This window comes from Microcaecilia unicolor, chromosome 7 (assembly GCF_901765095.1).
Source record: "Microcaecilia unicolor chromosome 7, aMicUni1.1, whole genome shotgun sequence".
Classification (NCBI taxonomy): Eukaryota; Metazoa; Chordata; class Amphibia; order Gymnophiona; family Siphonopidae; genus Microcaecilia; species Microcaecilia unicolor.
In genome coordinates, this window is record NC_044037.1 from 10,738,129 (window position 1) to 10,760,859 (window position 22,731).

The following is a 22,731-nucleotide window of genomic DNA, read 5'->3' on the forward strand; positions in this document are numbered from 1 at the left end:
TAGGTGGTTTAGTACCACTGATTGTATCAGGTTCTGAAATGTTTCCCTCGGGAAGAATGGTTTCACAGATTTGAGTTTCCACATTGAGTGGAACATTTTCTTAGTTAGTGGAACATTTTCTTAGTTGTGGATTTCACGTGGCTCTCTAGTGTTAGGTTGCGGTCGATTGTAACACTGAGGGGTTTCAGGCTGTCTGAGATGGGGAGTGTGTAATCTGGGGTGTTTATATTTATGGGGTTGTTCACATTGTATTGGGATGAGAGGATGAGGTAGTGTGTTTTATCTGTATTGAGTTTTAGTTGAAATGCATTTGCCCATGAGTCCATGATGTTCAAGCCGAGCTTAATTTTGTTGGTGATTTCTGTCGGATCGTGTTTGTAAGGAATGTATATTGTGACATCGTCCACATAAATGAAAGGGTTAAGACCTTGGTCGGATAAGGACTTGGCGAGTGGGGTCATCATTAGGTTGAAGAGAATCGGTGATAGTGGTGATCCTTGAGGTACTCCGCAGTCTGCTTTCCACGGTGATGATATGTTTGAATTTGATTTCACTTGATATGTTCTAGTGGTTAGGAAACCCTTGATCCGTCTAGGTATATTTCCTCCGATCCTTAAGTAGTCTAGGAGCCTTAGTAGTGTATTATAGTTTACCATGTCGAATGCACTGGACATGTCGAATTGGGGGAGGAGCATGCTATTACCTATTGCTATTTCTTGCTTGAATTTCACTAAGAGAGTGATTAGTACTGTTTCAGTGCTATGGAGGGGGCGAAATCCTGATTGTGATTCATGTAATATTGAGAATTTGTTTAGGTAGTCAGTAAGTTGCTTGGTTACCATGCTTTCTGTCAATTTGATGACCAGTATTACATTTCTCTCAATATTACTGTTACAAATCTGATAAAATGATGTTTTCTTCCACATAACACGAGAAGAAAAGGATCAGTATTAGTAATTCTATATAGTGCACCATGAGTTAGGCGCTAATTAGGCACCCAATTGGGGTAAACAGCAGTTAGACGCGTAACTGTACTTAAGTGCTATTCTATAAGTTAGCGCTTGAGGGGGTATTGCATGTGAGCAGGACATGGGTGGATCACACCTGTAGCATACCAAGGGCAGGGCAATGGGTGCAGGCTGCAAGGGGCCACACCGAAGAGGTGCATGGCTGTCAACTCCGACAGTTCCCTACCCCAGAACAGGAAGTTGATGTCAGAGGGGGCAGGGACTGGCAGAGCCGACAGCCGTGTGCCTGCTCAGCGCACCCTCTTGCTCGGAGGAGGGGAGTGCTCTGCCCCTGTGGCCACTGGATCACACACTCAGGCACCAAATTTTCAGAATACTGTATGTTCCATGCCGAGGTTCCAACCTTTACATGGTGACGTGTTGTGGTGCACACAAATGCCAACTATGATGGCATCTGGAATGCCATCTTAGCGCACAGATTTTGGGCACCTGCCGGCTGATATTCAAAGCGAGTTAACTGGCTGGGAACGGCCACCAACCGGTTAACTCTGTTGTTCACGGCTATCCAGTCATTTTCAGTGGTACTTTCCTTTTTTACTTAAATTAGTCATCTTACTCTCTAACACAATTCTGGAACACACTGCCGCGCAGCCTGAAAACGTCCACAAACTACTGAAGACCCATCTTTTCAACAAGGCATAGCACAAAGATCAACAAATGTAAACTCTTACGCATATATCCAGAACTGTCTTATAATTTTGCTTGCTACATTACTATCATGCTACCCAATATCCTTATGTAATACTAAATGTATATTCTCTTATATACATTCCACTTTTCATGATGTATTGTAAGCCACATTGAGCCTGCAAAGAGGTGGGAAAATGTGGGATACAAATGCAACAAATAAATAAAATAAATAACACTTCTTACTCCCTTACCTATCTATATGTTCCATCTTTGCTTTACCCTTCACTATCGATTAAAATGTTCTAGTACATATTGTGTTGAAATCGTAAGTAGTGTATTATGCCATACTTTGTATTGTTATTTGAATATTTTTTACTGCTGTAATTGCCTATTTCTCATATTTGAGCTATTCTTACCGTATACCGCCTAGAGTGAATTCCTTCAAAAAGGTGGTAAATAAATCCTAATAAATAAATACTTAAGTTAAGTACAAGCCTGAATCTTGAAATAGAACACTTGAATGAATTGATTCGAAGACACTTCACATAGCGGTTTTTGGACTTGCTTTTGAATGTCTTTAAGAAGAAGGTTTTTAAGCCTACGATGAGGACAGATCATATTGACCACAAGTCAGGTTGCATTGATCACCAGTAGCCTGCTAGACCTTTATGGTCAGGAGCTCCTTGAGGCTTTTTCTTCTCTGTAAGAAGACATCTGTTGTTTTCACTTATACCCATTTCTTGAGCAGAGTAGGTCATTTTGTTTTGTTACTTGGGTTTTGAGCTCTGCGACTCCACCTCCACCTTTTTTGAGTTATACAGAGGATTATAAATAAATACTTAACCAGTAAGAGCTGCTGAAAATGACCAGTTAGTGCTGAACTTCAAGCCAGCCATGTTGGGGGCATCCCGGGGGGTGGAGTCCAGTTACGTCCCGATATTCAGACGTAACAAGCCAGGTTTAGCGGATAAATAAGTGGAGGAGTGGCCTAGTGGTGAGGGTGGTGGACTTTGGTCAAGTGAAACTGGGGAACCGAGTTTGATTCCCACTTCAGGCACAGGCAGCTCCTTGTGACTCTGGCCAAGTCACTTAACCCTCCATTGCCCCATGTAAGCCGCATTGAGCCTGCCATGAGTGGGAAAGCGCGGGGTACAAATGTAACAAAAATAAAATAGATACTATTGGAGATTCTACATGGAATGCTGCTATTCAACTAGCAACATTCCATGTAGAATCTCAAATAGTAGCAACAGTGGAGGAGTGGCCTAGTGGTTAGGGTGGTGGACTTTGGTCAAGTGAAACTGGGGAACCGAGTTTGATTCCCACTTCAGGCACAGGCAGCTCCTTGTGACTCTGGCCAAGTCACTTAACCCTCCATTGCCCCATGTAAGCCGCATTGAGCCTGCCATGAGTGGGAAAGCGCGGGGTACAAATGTAACAAAAATAAAATAGATACTATTGGAGATTCTACATGGAATGCTGCTATTCAACTAGCAACATTCCATGTAGAAGGCTGCGCAGGCTTCTGTTTCTGTGAGTCTGACGTGCTGGATGTCAGACTCACAGAAGCAGAAGCCTGCGCGGCCACATTGGTGATCTGCAAGGGCCGACTTCTAGTGGAATAGCAACATTCCATGTAGAATCTCAAATAGTAGCAACAGTGGAGGAGTGGCCTAGTGGTTAGGGTGGTGGACTTTGGTCCTGGGGAACTGAGTTGGATTCCCACTTCAGGCACAGGCAGCTCCTTGTGACTCTGGACAAGTCACTTAACCTTCCATTGCCCCATGTAAGCCGCATTGAGCCTGCCATGAGTGGGAAAGTGTGTGGTACAAATGTAACAAAAAAAAAAAAATAAGCCCACATAGATAGCTGTCCTGTCTTTATCTACTAACTTATGGCCGATTACGTCTGCTGCCAGCCGAATATCAGGGGGGCGAGTTTTAGTGCCCCTTCTAGAATTTTCCCCTAAAGGGTAATTCAGCCAAGATTACTACTACTACTTATTTCTATAGCGCTTCTAGACGTACGCAGCACTGAACACTTGAACATGAAGAGACAGTCCCTGCTCCACAGAGCTTACAATCTAATTAGGACAAACAAACAAGAGATAAGGGAATATTAAAGTGAGGATGATAAAATAAGGGTTCTGAACAAGTGAATAATAATCATTTGTATAGCGCTACTAGACGTACACTGCGGTGTACACATTACATACAGGTACTTTCTCTGTCCATAAAGGGCTCACAGTCTAAAGGCTTCTTTTATTAAGGCACGCTCACGTTTTTACTGCGTGCTAAAATTGTGGGCGCGCTAAACATTACAGACGCTCATAGGAATGCATTGGTGTTTAGCGTGCCTACAATTTTAGCATTTGCGAAAAACGTGAGTGCACCTTAGTAAAAGCCCCCCTAAGTTTTTGTAAAAAAAAACGAACTGGAGGCTTAAGTGACTTGTCCAAGGTCACAAGGAGCTGTAGTGAGAGTTGAACCCAGGTTGCCAGGATCAAGCCCACTGCACTGACCATTAGGTCACTCCTCCGCTCCTTGTCTCAGTTTGCTTTGACTCTGCCGCCTTCGCCATGTTCGATAAAAGAGGAACCAAGACTAAAAGCTAATCTCATTCTCTCTCAGAAGCCATGCAGAAACGGACGAAGAGGAAGAAGTCCCTGATTGACTGGGCCCTGCGTCGGACCGGGAGCACTCCTACAGTCAGCACATCTTCAGAGTCGCCCACGACACCTAGGAAACTGTTTGGCTTGTCCCTGTCCTCGGTGTGCCCCAATGGCATCCTTCCCAAGCCGATTATGGTATGATGAAACATGCTTATAGGCTGCTCATTAACTGCATGAATGCCAGGAGTTTCCAGGTTATGAAGCCACATAAGTGATTATAACATGTTACTGTACTTCTTCTACTACTACTACTACTTATCACTTCTATAGCACTACAAGGCATACGCAGCGCTGTACACCATACATGAAAAGACATGCTCAAAGAGTTCACAATCTAAAAATGGAATGTTGCTAGTGGAATAGCAACAGAAAACGAATTCACAATATCAATGTCTCTGGTAACATTCAACAGCTTGTATACACAAACCAGGACTCATAGCCACCAACTTCAAGAAAGTGCTATAAAACAGTTCACACCAGCATGATATGGTAAATATATAATTTGTATGTATAGAGTACCCTCAGATATAAACCACTGTAACTGCAGTCAATAATGCTGCTAAAAAGTGGCATGTACGTGCAGGACGTCAGACTCACAGAAACAGAAGCCTGCGCGGCTGCGTTGCTGATCTGCAAGGGCAGGCTTCTACATTACTACTACTACTACTACTACTACTTATCACTTCTATAGCACTACAAGGCATACGCAGCGCTGTACACCATACATGAAAAGACATGCTCAAAGAGTTCACAATCTAAAAATGGAATGTTGCTAGTGGAATAGCAACATTCCATGTAGAATCTCAACTAGTAGCAACAGAATTTCAAATAGTAGCAACATTCCAAAATCTCCAATAGTAGCAACATTCCATGTTCCATTGCACTAACCACTAGGCTACTCCTCCACTAGCAACATTCCATCTAGAAGCCTGCCCTTGCAGATCAGCAACACGGCCGCGCAGGCTTCTGTTTCTGTGAGTCTGACGTCCTGCACGCTCACAGAAACAGAAGCCTGCGCGGCTGCGTTGCTGATCTGCAAGGGCAGGCTTCTACATTACTACTACTACTACTACTACTACTACTTATCACTTCTATAGCGCTACAAGGCCTACCCAGCGCTGTACACCATACATGAAAAGACAGTCCCTGCTCAAAGAGCTCACAATCTAAATAGGACAGGCAAACAGGCAGAACAACTAAGAGGTAAGGGAATTAAAGAGGTGGGGATAAAGGGTACAGGGCAAGTGAGTAGTGGTTAGGAGTCAAAAGCAGCGTTAAAGGGGTGGGCTTTTAGCCTGGATTTGAAAACAACCAAAGACGGGGCTAGGCGTACAGGCTCGGGAAGTCTATTCCAGGCGCGAGGTGCAGCGAGATAAAAGGAACGGAGTCTGGAATTAGCAGTAGAGGAGAAGGGGACAGACGAGAGATTTGTCCACAGAATGGGGTACTCGAGGTGGGGCGTAGGGAGAGACAAGAGTAGTTTTCTTGTGCAAAGCAAGTATTTTAACTCTGTTTATTGTCCTCAGAAATAATTAGCCTCAGTTCTATTGCGCAGGACTGAAGTATTTCAGGAAGGAGAAAAATCATCAGAAAGACTTGGGCAACTGCTTTCACTAGCTCAGTTTTCCTTGCCATTTGTACCTTTCCCAAAAAACAAAAACAAATGGTCAGTACAGAACTGGTGCCAGTCAGTGCTTTCATAAATGCTGACCACAGCCAGCTGATTTAGGCCCACAACGAATGACAGTAGAGCCAACATTCAGTGCCATAAATTGTGAGAGTCCTATCTATCAGTGGCGTAGCCACAGGTGGGCCTGGGTGGGCCGGGGCCCACCCATTTAGGGTTCATGCCCGCCCATCAGTAGCACATGTTTAGCAGTAGCTGGTGGGGATCCCAAGCTCCGCCAGCTGAAGACTTCCCTCTGATGGTAATGAAAACACTACTCTCCATGATACTGGCACTTGCACATGCTCAGTTTTCAGCGAATGCCTGCTGCAGACGGCCAAGGTGGAAAGAAGTGTTTTTCCACCAGCTGAGATATTTTTTTCATGGTGGTGGGGGAGGGAGAACACTTGGTGCCCACCCACTTCTTGCCCAGGCCCACCCAAAATCTGTTGTCTGGCTACGCCTCTGCTATCTACAGTGGGGGAAATAAGTATTTGATCCCTTGCTGATTTTGTAAGTTTGCCCACTGACAAAGACATGAGCAGCCCATAATTGAAGGGTAGGTTATTGGTAACAGTGAGAGATAGCACATCACAAATTAAATCCGGAAAATCACATTGTGGAAAGTATATGAATTTATTTGCATTCTGCAGAGGGAAATAAGTATTTAATCCCTCTGGCAAACAAGACCTAATACTTGGTGGCAAAACCCTTGTTGGCAAGCACAGCGGTCAGACGTCTTCTGTAGTTGATGATGAGGTTTGCACACATGTCAGGAGGAATTTTGGTCCACTCCTCTTTGCAGATCATCTCTAAATCATTAAGAGTTCTGGGCTGTCGCTTGGCAACTCGCAGCTTCAGCTCCCTCCATAAGTTTTCAATGGGATTAAGGTCTGGTGACTGGCTAGGCCACTCCATGACCCTAATGTGCTTCTTCCTGAGCCACTCCTTTGTTGCCTTGGCTGTATGTTTTGGGTCATTGTCGTGCTGGAAGACCCAGCCACGACCCATTTTTAAGGCCCTGGCGGAGGGAAGGAGGTTGTCACTCAGAATTGTACGATACATGGCCCCATCCATTCTCCCATTGATGCGGTGAAGTAGTCCTGTGCCCTTAGCAGAGAAACACCCCCAAAACATAACATTTCCACCTCCATGCTTGACAGTGGGGACGGTGTTCTTTGGGTCATAGGCAGCATTTCTCTTCCTCCAAACACGGCGAGTTGAGTTCATGCCAAAGAGCTCAATTTTTGTCTCATCTGACCACAGCACCTTCTCCCAATCACTCTCGGCATCATCCAGGTGTTCACTGGCAAACTTCAGATGGGCCGTCACATGTGCCTTCCGGAGCAGGGGGACCTTGCGGGCACTGCAGGATTGCAATCCGTTATGTCGTAATGTGTTACCAATGGTTTTCGTGGTGACAGTGGTCCCAGCTGCCTTGAGATCATTGACAAGTTCCCCCCTTGTAGTTGTAGGCTGATTTCTAACCTTCCTCATGATCAAGGATACCCCACGAGGTGAGATTTTGCGTGGAGCCCCAGATCTTTGTCGATTGACAGTCATTTTGTACTTCTTCCATTTTCTTACTATGGCACCAACAGTTGTCTCCTTCTCGCCCAGCGTCTTACTGATGGTTTTGTAGCCCATTCCAGCCTTGTGCAGGTGTATGATCTTGTCCCTGACATCCTTAGACAGCTCCTTGCTCTTGGCCATTTTGTAGAGGTTAGAGTCTGACTGATTCACTGAGTCTGTGGACAGGTGTCTTTCATACAGGTGACCATTGCCGACAGCTGTCTGTCATGCAGGTAACGAGTTGATTTGGAGCATCTACCTGGTCTGTAGGGGCCAGATCTCTTACTGGTTGGTGGGGGATCAAATACTTATTTCCCTCTGCAGAATGCAAATAAATTCATATACTTTCCACAATGTGATTTTCCGGATTTAATTTGTGATGTGCTATCTCTCACTGTTACCAATAACCTACCCTTCAATTATGGGCTGCTCATGTCTTTGTCAGTGGGCAAACTTACAAAATCAGCAAGGGATCAAATACTTATTTCCCCCACTGTATGCCTGGTTAGCTAGTTAAATGGGCCTTCTTGCCTAGTTAGCTATAAGGACACTGGCACTGAATGTCGCTGGTGCCTGTGCAGCTCCTGGCTCCACCTAAACTCCACCCCCAGACCACCCCAGCACTGCCCAGACAGTGCTGTGGCAGCCTGTGATGCAGGGGCGTAGCCAGACTTCGGCGGGAGGGGGGTCCAGAGCCTGAGGTGAGGGGGCACATTTTAGCCCCCACCCCGGTGCCGCTGTCCCCCCCACCCCCCGCCATTGCTGACCCCCTCCCCACAACCACCACCACCAACAACAACTTTGACCCCCCCCAGCCGACGACCCTCTCGACCCCCCTCCTGCCGTCGCTATCGCCTACCTTTGCTGGCGGGGGACCCCAACCCCCGCCAGCCGAGGTCCTCTTCTTCCAGCGCAAAGCTTCGTTCTGTTTCTGTGAGTCTGCCGTCCTGCACGTACAACGTGCAGGATGTCAGTCTCACAGAAACAGAACGAAGCCTTGCGCTGGAAGAAGAGGACCTCGCTGGCTGATCTGCAAGGATTCGTTCTGTTTCTGTGAGTCTGACATCAGACTCACAGAAACAGAAGCCTGCGTGGCCGCGTTGCTGATCTGCAAGGGCAGGCTTCTACCTGGAATGTTGCTAGTGGAATAGCAACATTCCAGGTAGAATCTCCAATAGTAGCAACATTCCATCTAGAATCTCAAATAGGGAAAGGGAACTGGGACTTGATATACCGCCTTTCTGAGGTTTTTTGCAACTACATTCAAAGCGGTTTACATATATTCAGGTACTTATTTTGTACCAGGGGCAATGGAGGGTTAAGTGACTTGCCCAGAGTCACAAGGAGCTGCAATGGGAATTGAACTCAGTTCCCCAGGATCAAAGTCCACTGCACTAACCACTAGGCTACTCCTCCACTCATTCCACCAATAAGAGCCAACCTCATCAGTGATGTCACAATGGCTTGATTGCCTGATAGGCTCACTTCTGATATTGTGATGTCATAAGGGAAAGGGGAAGGAGGGAAAGGGAAGTGGGACTTGATATACTGCCTTTCTGAAGTTTTTGCAACTACATTAAAAGTGGTTTACATATATTCAGGTACTTATTTTGTACCAGGGGCAATGGAGGATTAAGTGACTTGCCCAGAGTCACAAGGAGCTGCAGTGGGAATCAAACTCAGTTCCCCAAGATCAAAGTCCACTGCATTAACCACTAGGCTACTCCTCCACTCATATAGTTTGAAGTGCCTGGAGTTGGATTGCAAGAAACTGTTTGATGTTATTGCTGTTGCAGAATTGGAGAATAAAGGTTTGAGTTTTGCATAAACTGCTGCCTACGCTATGCTCATTGGGGATAGAGAGTCTAGAGAGCTTGAATGCCTCTCAAACCCCCAGATCACAATTCCGGAACTTTAACCCACTCCCAGCTTGTCATGAGTGTGGACTAAAAATTTTAAAAAGAGTTGTATAATCAAGTGCAAGGGCTAGTGGAATCATCCCTGTCTGCCTGGGTCACGAGGGAACTGAGGCTGGTCTGGGGGTGAGACCCAGGCTATATAAGACTGGCGCCCAAGGTGGGACCTTGGGGATGGAGTGTAAAAGATTTAAAAAAAGAGAGACTGAGATCAAATTCATGTTTTCCCTGTGACTCAGGTCGGACCGGAACCAGCCCAAAAGGGGAGACGCCTGGGTTACACTTAGTTTGAACCGATACACACATATCACCCCTCTCCTCAAGTCACTTCATTGGCTTCCGATCAGATACCGCATTCAATTCAAGCTTCTGCTACTAACCTACAAATGTACTCGATCTGCAGCCCCTCCTTACCTCTCAACCCTCATCTCCCCTTACGTTCCTACCCGTAACCTCCGCTCTCAAGACAAATCCCTCCTTTCAGTACCCTTCTCCACCACCGCCAACTCCAGGCTCCGCCCTTTCTGCCTCACCTCACCCCACGCGTGGAACAAACTCCCCAAGCCCATACGCCAGGCCCCCTCCCTGCCCATCTTCAAATCTCTGCTTAAAGCCCACCTCTTCAATGTCACCTTCGGCACCTAACCTCTACACCTCTACCCAGGAAATCCTGACTGCCCCAACTTGACATTTCGTTCTTTAGATTGTAAGCTCCTTTGAGCAGGGACCGTCCTTCTTTGTTTATTTTGTACAGCGCTGCGTAACACTAGTAGCGCTCTAGAAATGTTAAGTAGTAGTAGTTTGCCCCTTCTCCTCAAACCAAGACTTTCCTTGACTCCCCATTCCACGTTATTCTTGGACTGCTGCCTCCTTTCTCTTCACTTCTGTCACGCTTAACTTCTGTTGCACTGCAGCTCCTAGGATAGCATAGTACAGAAATTTGGATCTGTGGATTATGTTCTAAATCTTTACTCAACTCTCTTGGCCATCTAGCTTCCTTCCTTACATCTGTAGGTTGTTATGTACGCTAATGGAACTATTTATAAAGGAAATAATACTTTGCAATACAGTGGCACTTGGCTTTTATCCTTTCTAAGGTTCAGATTGTGCAATTCTACACGTCCTTTGACTTTCTTTTGCTCCTCACTGGCTTCTTCTCCAGGACATGCTGCTGCTGCTCTACCAGCAAGGCCCATCCACTAAGGGCATCTTCAGACGGTCAGCAAATGCCAAAATCTGTAAGGAGCTGAAGGAGAAACTTAATTCAGGCGATGAGGTGCAGATGTCTGGAGAGTCGGTCTTTGTGGCTGCTGCAGTTATCACAGTAAGTGGGCTGATATTATACCTGGAAGTATAACCAGGAGCTCGTAAGTGGGGTGGGTGCCAAAGTAGAAGTACCCCATAGTTAGCGCACTAGCCTGTGAATCGGGAGGTATCCTGGGATGGCTCCTAGCGTCATCTCTTGTCATTTTCTGCCTCTGAAGTAGAGGCACATCCTAACTGGTAGAGCAGCAGGATGAGAGTCAGGGAACAACTCAAAGGGGGGAAAAAAAAAAGAGAAAATATATATATTGAGAATTTGGGAAGCCAGATTCAAATTCCACTGCCACTACTTGTGATCATAGGCAAGACACTTAACTACCCATTGCCTCAGGTACAAAAGCAGATTGTAATCCCTCCAGGGAGTAGGGAAATACGTGGAGGGGCATTTTCGAACGGGGACGACCATCTCTAAGGGTGCCAATCTCTGAGGACGTCCCCGCGAAGGGGCGGGGCATCCCGTATTATCGAAACAAGATGGGCGTCCATCTTTCGTTTCGATAATACGGTCGGGGACGCCCAAATCTCAACATTTAGGTCGACCAATGTTGAGATGGTCGACCTTAGAGATGGGCGACCTCGGTTTTCGGCGATAATGGAAACCGAGGACACCCATCTCAAAAACGACCAAATCCAAGGCATTTGGTCGTGGGAGGAGCCAGCATTCGTAGTGCACTGGTCCCCTGACATGCCAGGACACCAACCGGGCACCCTAGGGGGCACTGCAGTGGACTTCACAAATTGCTCCCAGGTGCATAGCTCCCTAACCTTGGGTGCTGAGCCCCCCAACCCCCCCTCAAAACCCACTCCCCACAACTGTACACCACTACCATAGCCCTTAGGGATGAAGGGGGGCACCTACAAGTGGGTACAGTGGGTTTCGGGTGGGTTTTGGAGGACTCACATTTACTACCACAAGTGTAACAGGTAGGGGGGGATGGGCCTGGGTCCGCCTGCCTGAAGTGCACTGCACCCACTAAAAACTGCTCCAGGGACCTGCATACTGCTGTGATGGAGCTGGGTATGTCATTTGAGGCTGGCATAGAGGCTGGAAAAACATTTTTTTTGGGGGTGGGAGGGGGTTGCTGACCACTGGGGGAGTAAGAGGAGGTCATCCCCGATTCCCTCCGGTGGTGATCTGGTCAGTTCGGGCACCTTTTTGAGACTTGGTCCTGAAAAAAAGGGACCAAGTAAAGTTGGTCAAATGCTTGTCAGGGACGCCCTTCTTTTTTCCTAAACTCAGGTGTGACCATAGCGCTTAAGCGAACTTTAGGCATGGTTTATAGAACACTGCTTAAGCGGGGTTTTTTCAGCAACAATTTTTTTGGCTCCATTTACTGAATCTAACCCTGTGTGTGTGTGACTAGCTAGTTAGTTGCTTCTTCCATTAAAGATGTAAGAAACAGACAAACTTTCACCTGCTTCCTGAAGTACAGATAGTCTTGTGTTAAGCCAAGCCTTTCAGAGAGTGCATTCCAGAGCATGGGGGCTACTCTAGAGAAGGCTCACCTAACTTATATGCACATGCACCCCCCCCCCCCCGGCAGCGCACACCCCCTCCTCCAAGCAAGGGAATGCACAGAGCAGATGTGTACTGTCGGCTCTGCTGTTCCCCTACCCCCTCTGATGTCAACTTCCTGTTCCAGGGAAGGGGACCGGCAGAGCCGACAGCTTGTGCCTGCTTCACTTACCCCCTCGCTGTCAGAACCTGGAGCGGACCACCCCCACTGCCCCGCCCTGTCCTAGGTACGATAGAGCTGACAGGTGTCACATCATATGAATTTTTTTTTTTTTTGGGAGAGTGTGCAATTAGGGATAATCCATGGGAGGAGCTTTAGAAACTTTGGAGGTTCCTAGAGAGGGATCGTGTTCTTTAAGTTCTCTGCCCTCTTTCCTCTATGGGTCTTGAAGCTCAGTCACTTTTAAATTTAGCCCTGTATTATACTGGTAGCCAGTGAAGTTTTTGCAAAAATGGTGTGATGTAGAGAAAAGACGGCTGAGGGGAGATATGATAGAGATCTATAAAATAATGAGTGGACTGCAACAGGTAGACGTGAATCATGTTTACTCTTCCCACAAATGCTAGGACTAGGGGGCACACAATGAAGCTACAAAGTAGTAAACAATTTGGAGAAAATTTTTCTTCACTGAACGTGTAATTAAACTCTAGAATTCATTGGCAGAGAATACAGTAAAAGCAGTTAGCTTAGCGGGGTTTTAAAAAGGTTTGGATAGCTTCCTAAAAGAAAAGTCCATAAGCCATTATTAAGATGGACTTGGGGAAAATCCACTCCTTATTTCTGGGATAAGCAGCATAAAATGTATTGAGTTTTTCTGGGATCTTGCCAGGTATTTGTGACCTGGATTGGCCACTGCTGGAAACAGGATGCTGGGCTTGATGGACCTTCAGTCTGTCCCAGTATGGCAACACTTATGTACTTGGGATTCTGAATGGAATCTTGCTACTCTTTGGGGTTCTACATGGAATGTTGTTACACTTTGAAATTCTGCATGGAATCTTGTTATTCTTTAGAATTCTAGAATCTTGTTACTCTTTGGGGTTCTACATGGAATGTTGCTACTATTTGAGTTTCTGCCAGGTACTTGTGACCTGGATTGGCCACTGTTGGAAACAGGATGATGGGCTTGATGGGCCTTTGGTCTGTCCCAGTGTGGCAACACTTATGTACTTATTCTGAATCATTTGGAGCTGTTGAAACCCTTTGTAATCAGACCAGTGTACAGTACATTTCAGTTATCATAGCATGAACCATTGTAACAAGACTTGTCTTCTCAATGTATGGAGAGAGGAGCATAGTTGTTGCAGATGATAGAGGCTTCTCCTCAGGGTTCCTTGGATGTGGAGAATCAACAGGAGTCTTGAGTCTGGCTTTTCCCCCGAGGTTCCTGACCTGTGATTTAAGGGGAAGTGTGTAGCTTCCAAAATGTCAGGTAGCTAACATTTATTCCAAAAAAATGTCCAAGGGGTCCTTTTACCAAGCTGCGGGAAAGAGGGCCCTGCGCTAGAGGCGGGGGCTGTTTTCCCCACACGCCAGGGCCCTTTTTACCGCAGTGGGTAATAAGACCTCAGGCACACATGACCGTGCGGTACGAGAATTCTTACCGCATGGCCATGAGACAAGGAGCCCTTACTGCCACCCACTGAGACGGAGTAACCGGGCAGCAGGCAGCGATTCCTGATTACCTACTACTACTACTACTATTTAGCATTTCTATAGCGCTACAAGGCGTACGCAGCGCTGCACAAACATAGAAGAAAGACAGTCCCTGCTCAAAGAGCAGGGTTACTGCTGCACAAGCCATTTCTGGGGCTTTTCTTCCCCCCCTCCCCCCCCCCCCGAAATGATGCATTCTCAGGACGGGATTACCACCAGTGGCCGCGTTGGGCCAGCGGTAGTCCCGGAAGAGTGAGCGGTAAGCCCCTGTTGGGCTTACCGCCGCTCTGTAAAAGGGCCCCTGAGAGAGGAATAGAGTGCGACTTTTTCTAATAGTGCCAGATATTCCCCTTCTGAAGTAGATAATGAAGCTCAGATGTTTTGTGACCATAAAGGGAAATATTCCGCAGACTGGTACAATCAATGGTGTTAAGCCACCTAGATTACTGCAATGCCATCTATGCCGGATGCAAAGAACAAATCATTACGAAACACCAAACTGCCCAAAACACAGCAGCTAGACTCATATTTGGAAAAATGAAATACGAAAGCGCCAACCCCCTAAGAGAAAAACTACACTGGCTCCCAATAAAAGAATGAATTGCGTTCAAAGTTTGCACCCTGGTCCATAAAATCGTCCATGGTGAGGCCCAGGTCTATATGTCAGACCTCATAGACTCGCCAACAAGAAACACAAAAAGGTCAACACGCACATTCTTGAATCTTCACTGCCCCACTTGCAAAGGACTTAAATATAAATCAACTTAAATATAAATCAATTCGGTAAGGCGAAATATGAGAGCGCCAAACCTCTTAGAGAAAAATTGCATTGGCTTCCACTAAAGGATCGTATTGCCTTCAAAATTTGCACCTTGACCCATAAAATCATCCATAGAGAAGCTCCTTCATACATGTCAGACCTAATTGACTTACCGGCACGAAACATCAACAGTTCGTCAACGTACCTTCCTGAACCTCCACTACCCTAATTGTAGAGGACTCAAATACAAATCAATACATGCGTCTACCTTCACATACCTCTGCACAAAAGCATGGAACAAACTACCAAACACTATAAAAATAACACGTAACTTAACAAACTTCAGGAAATTACTGAAAACACACTTGTTTGAAAAAACTTACAATAAGAATCCTCCTTAGAACTTGATTATTCTATATCTAAACCAACCTCCTACTAATCCCTATTAGCCATATTATCATATTTTTTTCTTTTTCATTATGTGTTATGTAAATTATTCCACAGACATATCTTCCTTAATTCTTACATAGTAATATGTTAATTTAGAACAAACCTCTTACTCTGTTCATAACTATATCTTTTGCAATATAATGTAAGCCACATTGAGCCTGCAAATAGGTGGGGAAATGTGGGGTACACATGTAGCAAATAAATAAACCTACGCATCTAGCTTCTCCTACATAAGTGCGCAACTATGGAACGCACTACCAAATGTCATAAAAACAGTGCACGACCTAACAATCTTCCGAAAATCACTGAAAACCAACCTGTTCGAAAAGGCACACCACCATGGTCCATCCTAAGCACTACCACTTATGAACTTTCAATATCTAATTGTCTAACCTACTCTATAATTTTCTCTACTGTTTATAAACTCTAACGTAATACCACTCTGTAATCTATTTTATCATCTATGAACCTTAATGAAGTATCACTTTGTATTTCTCAATCCGGAAATGGCGATCGCCATCACGGCATAATGTAAGCCACATTGAGCCTGCAAATAGGTGGGAAAATGTGGGATACAAATATAATAAATAAATAAAGCGTTATTATGGTATGTATTCCAAACAGAACAAACATACCATAAATGTACTAAATAGTACACTGAAAACAAATAAGATTTTAAAAAATGTAATATTGAGCTACTACTGAAAAAGTTGTGAGCAAAATCTAAATAAATAAATTGAATGTTTTTTAAGCCACTGCTCGTCCTTGGGATTCTTCCAGGTGTTTGTGACCTGGATTAGCCACTGTTGGAAACAGGAAACAGGGCTGGACGGACCATTGGTCTGACTCAGTATGGCTACTCTTACAGTATGTTCTTACATTCTGCTCTGTGGTGGACCCATATAGGATTCTCTGAATCACAGCAGAGCTTTTAAATAAATTCCACTGAATCATTCCAAGCTGGTTCAGAGGGGTTTTCTCTCTGCTTTCAGAATTCTCCTCATGGATCACGTTTCATGCTAGCTGAGCTCAACAGCCTAGGGAGGGTGCATTAAAGAGGGAAGCAATTGAAATTTCCACTGTATGTGTCATAAGAAGGGCATTGTAGGCCCCGTTCGCTGCATGTGAAACCCTGTTTGTCCGAGATGAATCAGTGTTTGCAAAAGTGTTATGTGTAACCTGATGTCAAGAAAGCAGGAGAACTGATTTTCAGACATGTATCCGAACAAGAAGCAAGCTGACCTAACTTCTGCACATTTACTGTGGTTTTCCTTCAGGATTTCCTGCGCAATATACCCGACAGTGTTCTGTCCTCAGAGCTGTACGGTTTATGGATGGAGGCGGCAGAGATGGAACACCAGGAGTGTAAGATTGAAGCCATGAAAAGGTTAGCAAGGCTCAATTTGTTATGGGGAAGAGGGAGGGGAGGGTGTGGAAAGAGGCATTATCTCTAGGAAAAGTGTTCTACCCACTGGTAGCATCAGGAGCGGACTGACAGTGGTCAGGTCCCCCGGACAATAAAGGTCATTGGGGCCCCCCTGGCCACTGCCCGCCGCCGCCCCCCCCCCCCCCCCACACATTACAGTCCTTCGGCCACAGTTGCCTTCCCCCTCCCACACACTACAGACCCCCCTGCCTGAGCCAAAGTGGATCCTTGTTAGTCTAGACGTGAGCCCTTGGACCTAGGCCGAGGCCTAGTATAGCTTTTAGGCCAAGGCCTAGGATGGACTGAACAGGTACTATACACGACCCCAGCTATCAATCCCTGCACACACACACACACAACCAATCTGACACTTCCAGAAAGGGGAAGATAGGGCATTCAGGTGGGCCTCACGGCCTATCTGGCACCAATACACTCAGAACTCAAGCATGCGGGCCTCACGGCCTACCTGGAACCGAGTCATACTTAGGGAGGGGAGAAAGAGACTAAGTGAGGTGTCCCCCTCCGGGGACCGGAGCACCAGCAACACCCTCAGTGCTGGCAGTCAAGGAGAAAAGGTAGCATATTTTTTTGTTACATTTGTACCCCACGCTTTCCCACTCATGGCAGGCTCAATGCGGCTTACATGGGGCAATGGAGGGTTAAGTGACTTGCCCAGAGTCACAAGGAGCTGCCTGTGCCTGAAGTGGGAATCAAACTCAGTTCCTCAGGACCAAAGTCCACCACCCTAACCACTAGGCCACTCTTCCACAGGAACACAACAAGTGAGGGACTGAGATACGATACTGTAGGCAGAGGCCCTCAGCAAAATAGGGAATGGACAGTGCTCAGTAAACAGAAGGCAGTACAGTAAAGGAAGTACTGCAACAGTCACCAAGGGAAGACTGCATAAAACAGATAAGCTCTGCAGACAAAGGGTTAAACCCAGCTCAGCACACAAACAGAAACCAGAGGCAGGGAATATTGCAGACAAGGGGTTAATCGGGAGCACAAAGAAAAACAAACAAACAACCCCCACCGAGAGCAGTGTTGCCAGGTGGGCGGTTTTACCACCCAATTGGGCGGTTTTCCGCGACCCGCCGCGGGTAATTTTTGCCCGCGGCGGGTTGCGGTTTTTTGGGCTGTTTTTTGGGCTTCAGGGTGGTTTTTTGTGCGGCTTTTTCGGCCGCGGGGGGCGGGGTTAGTGACGTTTTTGGGCGGGGTTAGTGACGTGGGAGGCGGGGCCGATGACGTGGGAGGGGGGGCCGATGACGGGGGAGGCGGGGCCGGCGGGGGCGGGGGCGGGGTTGATGACGGCGGGGGCGGGGGTGATGACGCGGGGGTGGGGGTGTCAGGGGCGGGGTTTGAGTTTGGGCGGGTTTTGGGCAGTTTTTGTGCTGGATTGGGTGGGGAAAAAAATTTCCACCTGGCAACACTGACCGAGAGAAACAAGGAGAGAAACAAAGACAGGACCTGACAGGCAGAAACAAACACAGCACGAAGGGAACTCTGAAGGAAGGGTAGCAAACAAGAAACTAGAACAGAAAGAGAGGTAACTTACCACTCGGCACCAAGATCGCCAGGTGTAGGGAGAGGGGTAATTAGACACACGCAGACAGAGACAGAGCAATAGAAACTGCAGCCAGGAGAGGAGTAACAACTCCACACAAGCAGAGAGCTAACAGCTCACACAGAGCAAAAGGAAGGCTTCAGCAGATTTGGAGTAAACGCCAAAGCAGGGGTTGACGGGAGAGGTGAGTTTAAATAGACAGACTGACATCAGCTCAGCCCCTGACGGACCAATCAGGAGCGGTTTCAAGCTTTCCCCTGTCTGACTAGCAGGATTCTAACAGAATCATAACAGTCCTAAAGGTCCCTGGTGGTCTAGTGGCTTCTTCGGGGGCAGGAAAGAATCCCAGTGTTTCCTGCCTGCTGTCTGTACTGTGCCCAGGGCCAGTGCCGCCGTGTTTTCAAAATGGCTGCCGAGACTTCCCGTGGCAGTGAGAGTGCTACAGGAAGTCTCAGCAGCCATTTATAAAAACACAGTGGCGCCAAGCAGAGTAAGCGGGATTCTTTCCTGCCCCTGCAGAGGCCGCTAGAGCACCAGGGCTCTTCAAGGTAGGACTGCCAGAGAGGGCTGTAATGTGCATTGGTGGTGGGCAACCAGGTAGAGCCTCTGGGTCCACTGCCCGGTTGCCCGAATAGTCAGTTTGCCCCTGGGTGGCGTGCAGCAATTGAATACAGAACGGAATACGCTATCGAGTGTCCTGTGGTATTAAACTGAGTTAGTGGAATAATACTGTAAAAAATATGTTGGTATTTCCAAAAACACTGATACAAAAATGACTTGTGCTGTATTTCCACAGCCTGTGAATAACTCCTAGTTACACCATGCCAAGATTCGGAGGAACTGGTGCTGAGGTGGCGACCCTACTGTGACTCTATTCAAATAAATCATTGGGCTTAGCCACCCAGGGTTCAAAATTCAGCGCTAGTTAAGATGGTAGGAGAGGATCCTCCCCTGTTAACTAGCGCAGGCTGCGTGATACCTAGATTATCAGCGGCGCATAAAAGAACAAAATCAAGGCTGACTGATCCACCGTTATCTGGTTAATGCCAGGGCGGGGTGGAGCCGGGAGTGATCCCAGGCTACTGCTGGTATCCAGCTACCCCCTTAATTTAAGACAGGAAAAAGGCTGAATCTCGGCGATACCCAGATAACTCCTGGTAGGCCTCCAATACCTGGATATTCTGTGCCGGCGCAGTTCAGCTGGTGGCGGCCAGCGTTTTCATAAGTACTGGGGCTGACGTGCAGACCGTGGGAGGTAGCCGGGCCATTTTTCCAGACTCAAGAAAAATGTCAGGAAGTATTTTTTCACGGAGAGAGTAGTGGATACTTGGAATGCCCTCCCGCGGGAGGTGGTGGAAATGAAAACGGTAACAGAATTCAGACACGCGTGGGATAAACATAAAGGAATCCTATTCAGAAGGAATGGATCCTAAGGAGCTTAGCCGAGATTGGGTGGCAGAGCCGGTGGTGGGAGGCGGGACTGGTGGTTGGGAGGAGGGGATAGTGCTGGGCAGACTTATACGGTCTGTGCCCTGAAGAGCACAGGTACAAATCAAAGTAGGGTATACACAAAAAGTAGCACATATGAGTTTGTCTTGTTGGGCAGACTGGATGGACCGTACAGGGCTTTCTGTGCCGTCATCTACTATGTTACTAAATTCAGCACTGGCCAGTTAAGTTGAAACCAACCAAAAATAGGCCTGCTATTTCAGCGGCCTAATTCGGCCGCCAGCTTAGCCAATATTCAATGGCAGATAGCCAGCAATCTCCCAATGATTATCACCGGGTAGCCGATTAAGTACCGTTTAACCAGCCAGGAGTCGTTTAACCAGCTAGTTTATAATCATTGCACCTGAAACCCTCCTTAGTCTGTCTCCATCCTTCCCTCAGCGATGACTTGCTATTTTTTATAGACATGCGATTTTACCAGAAGTGGGTGTGAAGGTTGTTCGCACGTATTGTATAACAGAGCACATTACTAGACACAAAACATTTATTTTTATTTAGATTTTGCTCACACCTTTTCAGTAGTAGCTCAAGGTACCATTCAGGTACTCTGGATATTTCTCTGTCCCAGGAGGGCTCATAATCTAAGTTTGTACCTGAGGCAGTGGAGGATTAAGTGACTTGCCCAAGATCACAAGGAGCAGAGGTGGGATTTGAACTGACCTAGGCCACTCCTCCACCCCAAAGAATCTGGTTACTCTTTGGGGTTCTACATGGAATGTTGTTGCTACACTTTGAAATTCTGCATGGAATCTTGTTATTCTTTAGAATTCTAGAATCTTTATTTATTTATTTAGATTTTGCTCACACCTTTTTCAGTAGTAGCTCAAGGTGAGTTATATTCAGGTACCGTACTCTGGATATTTCTCTGCCCAGGAGGGCTCACAATCTAAGTTTGTACCTGAGGCAATGGAGGGTTAAGTGACTTGCCCAAGCTCACGGGGAGCAGTGGTGGGATTTGAACTGGCCACCTCTGGATTGCAAAACCAGTGTTCTAACCTCTAGGCCACTCCTCCACCCCAAAGAATCTTGTTACTCTTTGGTGTTCTACATGGAATGTTGCTACTCTTTGAAATTCTGCATGGAATCTTGTTATTCTTTAGAATTCTAGAATCTATTTATTTATTTAGATTTTGCTCACACCTTTTTCAGTAGTAGCTGAAGGTGAGTTACATTCAGGTACTCCGCATATTGCTCTGTCCCAGGAGGGCTCACAATCTAAGTTTGGACATAGGACATAAGACGATAGAAAGAGCAGGCTTGCCCAAGTTCAGTCTTCGAGGGCTGCAAACAGGCCAGGTTTTCAAGATATCCTTAATGAATATGCTTGAGAGATATTTACTTAGAATGGAGGCAGTGGGCATGCAAATCTCTCGCATGCATATTCATTAAGGATATCCTGAAAATCTGGCCTGTTTGGAGCCCTCAAGGACTGAACTTGGATGAAGCTGTCATAGAGGAATCTCTATATGAGCACTTCTACGACAGGCTTTCAAAGTGTCTGGCACAGTGCTGGAGGGAGCTCTTGGAGGCCCCTAGTTAAGTTTTCCTATGAAAGTGAGATGTATCATCCCTTGAGGAACAGCAGTGACAGAACCAGTGTGGGGTGTTTTCTAGCAAAAAAAGGTGCTTGTACTCAAATGCCAGGCCACCCTTCATGGGTGGGGTGATCACTGAGGGACCCACCCCACAATAGCCAGGCCCCCTGCAACCAGTCACAGGATCTATGACTAGGCAGAATTTGTATGTAGAGCCTGAGCTCTTTCATTAAAACTTGAGGACCATGGGTCAATTTTAGCAGCCAATGGAAAAGGTGCAGGTACTCAGTACCCCCTCAAAAAAAGCCCTAGACAGAACTCTTAGGTAAGAATTAGTAGCGCCTCCTGGCCTGCAATTCCAGGTGCTAAGTGAAGAGCGAGTGTTGGAAATCGAACTCTGATGCAATGGCAACCACTTTGACCCGCTGGATTTCTGATGTTGGTTTCCGATGTCCTCCTTAGGTTAGTGGAGCAGCTCCCAGAGGCCAACTCCATTTTGCTCAGGCACCTGTTTGGAGTCTTGCACCACATTGAGGAGAATTCTGAAGAGAACCAGATGACCGCCTTCAACCTCGCTCTCTGCATCGCTCCAAACATGCTGTGGCGTCCCACCACGACCAGCCCCGAGGAGGAAAGCAGGTCCATGAGAAAGGTAGAACCTCCCCTGTCTGCTTAAGTCCTGCAGAACCAGCGAGTGCTCCTCAGCCTTTTGCCTGAGACCATGGCCAAGAGTCTGAACTAGGACGCTGAGATGGTCCCATCTGACTGTGTGGCTGAGGTGGTGAAGGTTAATGCCCTGCCACTTGGCTGGGGGTGTAAAACTGGATCCTGGTCAGCTCGGGAGGACTAAACATCCTGACAAAAAATAAATTGGTGGTGAGAATCAAAATGTCGCTCTCTTAATGACACAGCTCAGGGAAGACACTGGGCCTGCACCAGTTCAGTCCTCAAGGGCTGCAAACAGGCCAGGTTTTCAGGATATCCTTCATGAATATGCATGAAACAGATCTGCATGCATACTACCACCATTATCTAATATAATAAAACGCACTGTGAACGTTCTAATGAGGACAACGTTCTGAAGCCATCTGACGTCACTCCCTGGCTGTAGGGTTCGTGGCGTTCGTGGTGTGAAGCCACCCAGCCGTCTCTGCCCCGCCCTCGCGTCTAAACAAACAAATCCGGAAGCGAAGCGTCAGGGAAGGAGGCGGCGCTCCCGACGTCTAGCCTTCCCTTCGCTGTGTTCCGCCTTCAAAAAAAGGCAGAACACAGCGAAGGGAAAGCTAGACGTCGGGAGCGCCGCCTCCTTCCCTGACGCTTCGCTGCCAAAAACGCTACGGAGGTAAAGTTAAAAAGAATTAAAAAAACAAAAAAGGGATGCATGGATGTGAAGGGGGGGGGGCATGGATGCGAAGGGGGGGGGAGAAGAGGGCGGGCCAGGCTGGGACATGGGAGAGAGAGGAGCATGGATGCGAGGGGGGGCCATGGAAGGGAGAGAGGGGACT

General features: G+C 46.9%; 1 protein-coding gene across 1 annotated transcript in view; it reads left to right on the forward strand.

Moving 5' to 3' along the window:
• LOC115474358 (rho GTPase-activating protein 20-like) overlaps positions 1-22,731 on the forward strand; it is an 89,436-nt gene that overhangs the window by 54,692 nt on the left and 12,013 nt on the right. The window contains exons 10-13 of the mRNA XM_030209803.1: positions 4,289-4,464; positions 10,646-10,807; positions 16,467-16,576; positions 21,689-21,878. Of these exons, the coding sequence (XP_030065663.1) occupies positions 4,289-4,464; positions 10,646-10,807; positions 16,467-16,576; positions 21,689-21,878 (638 nt within the window). The remainder of the gene's footprint in view (positions 1-4,288; positions 4,465-10,645; positions 10,808-16,466; positions 16,577-21,688; positions 21,879-22,731) is intronic.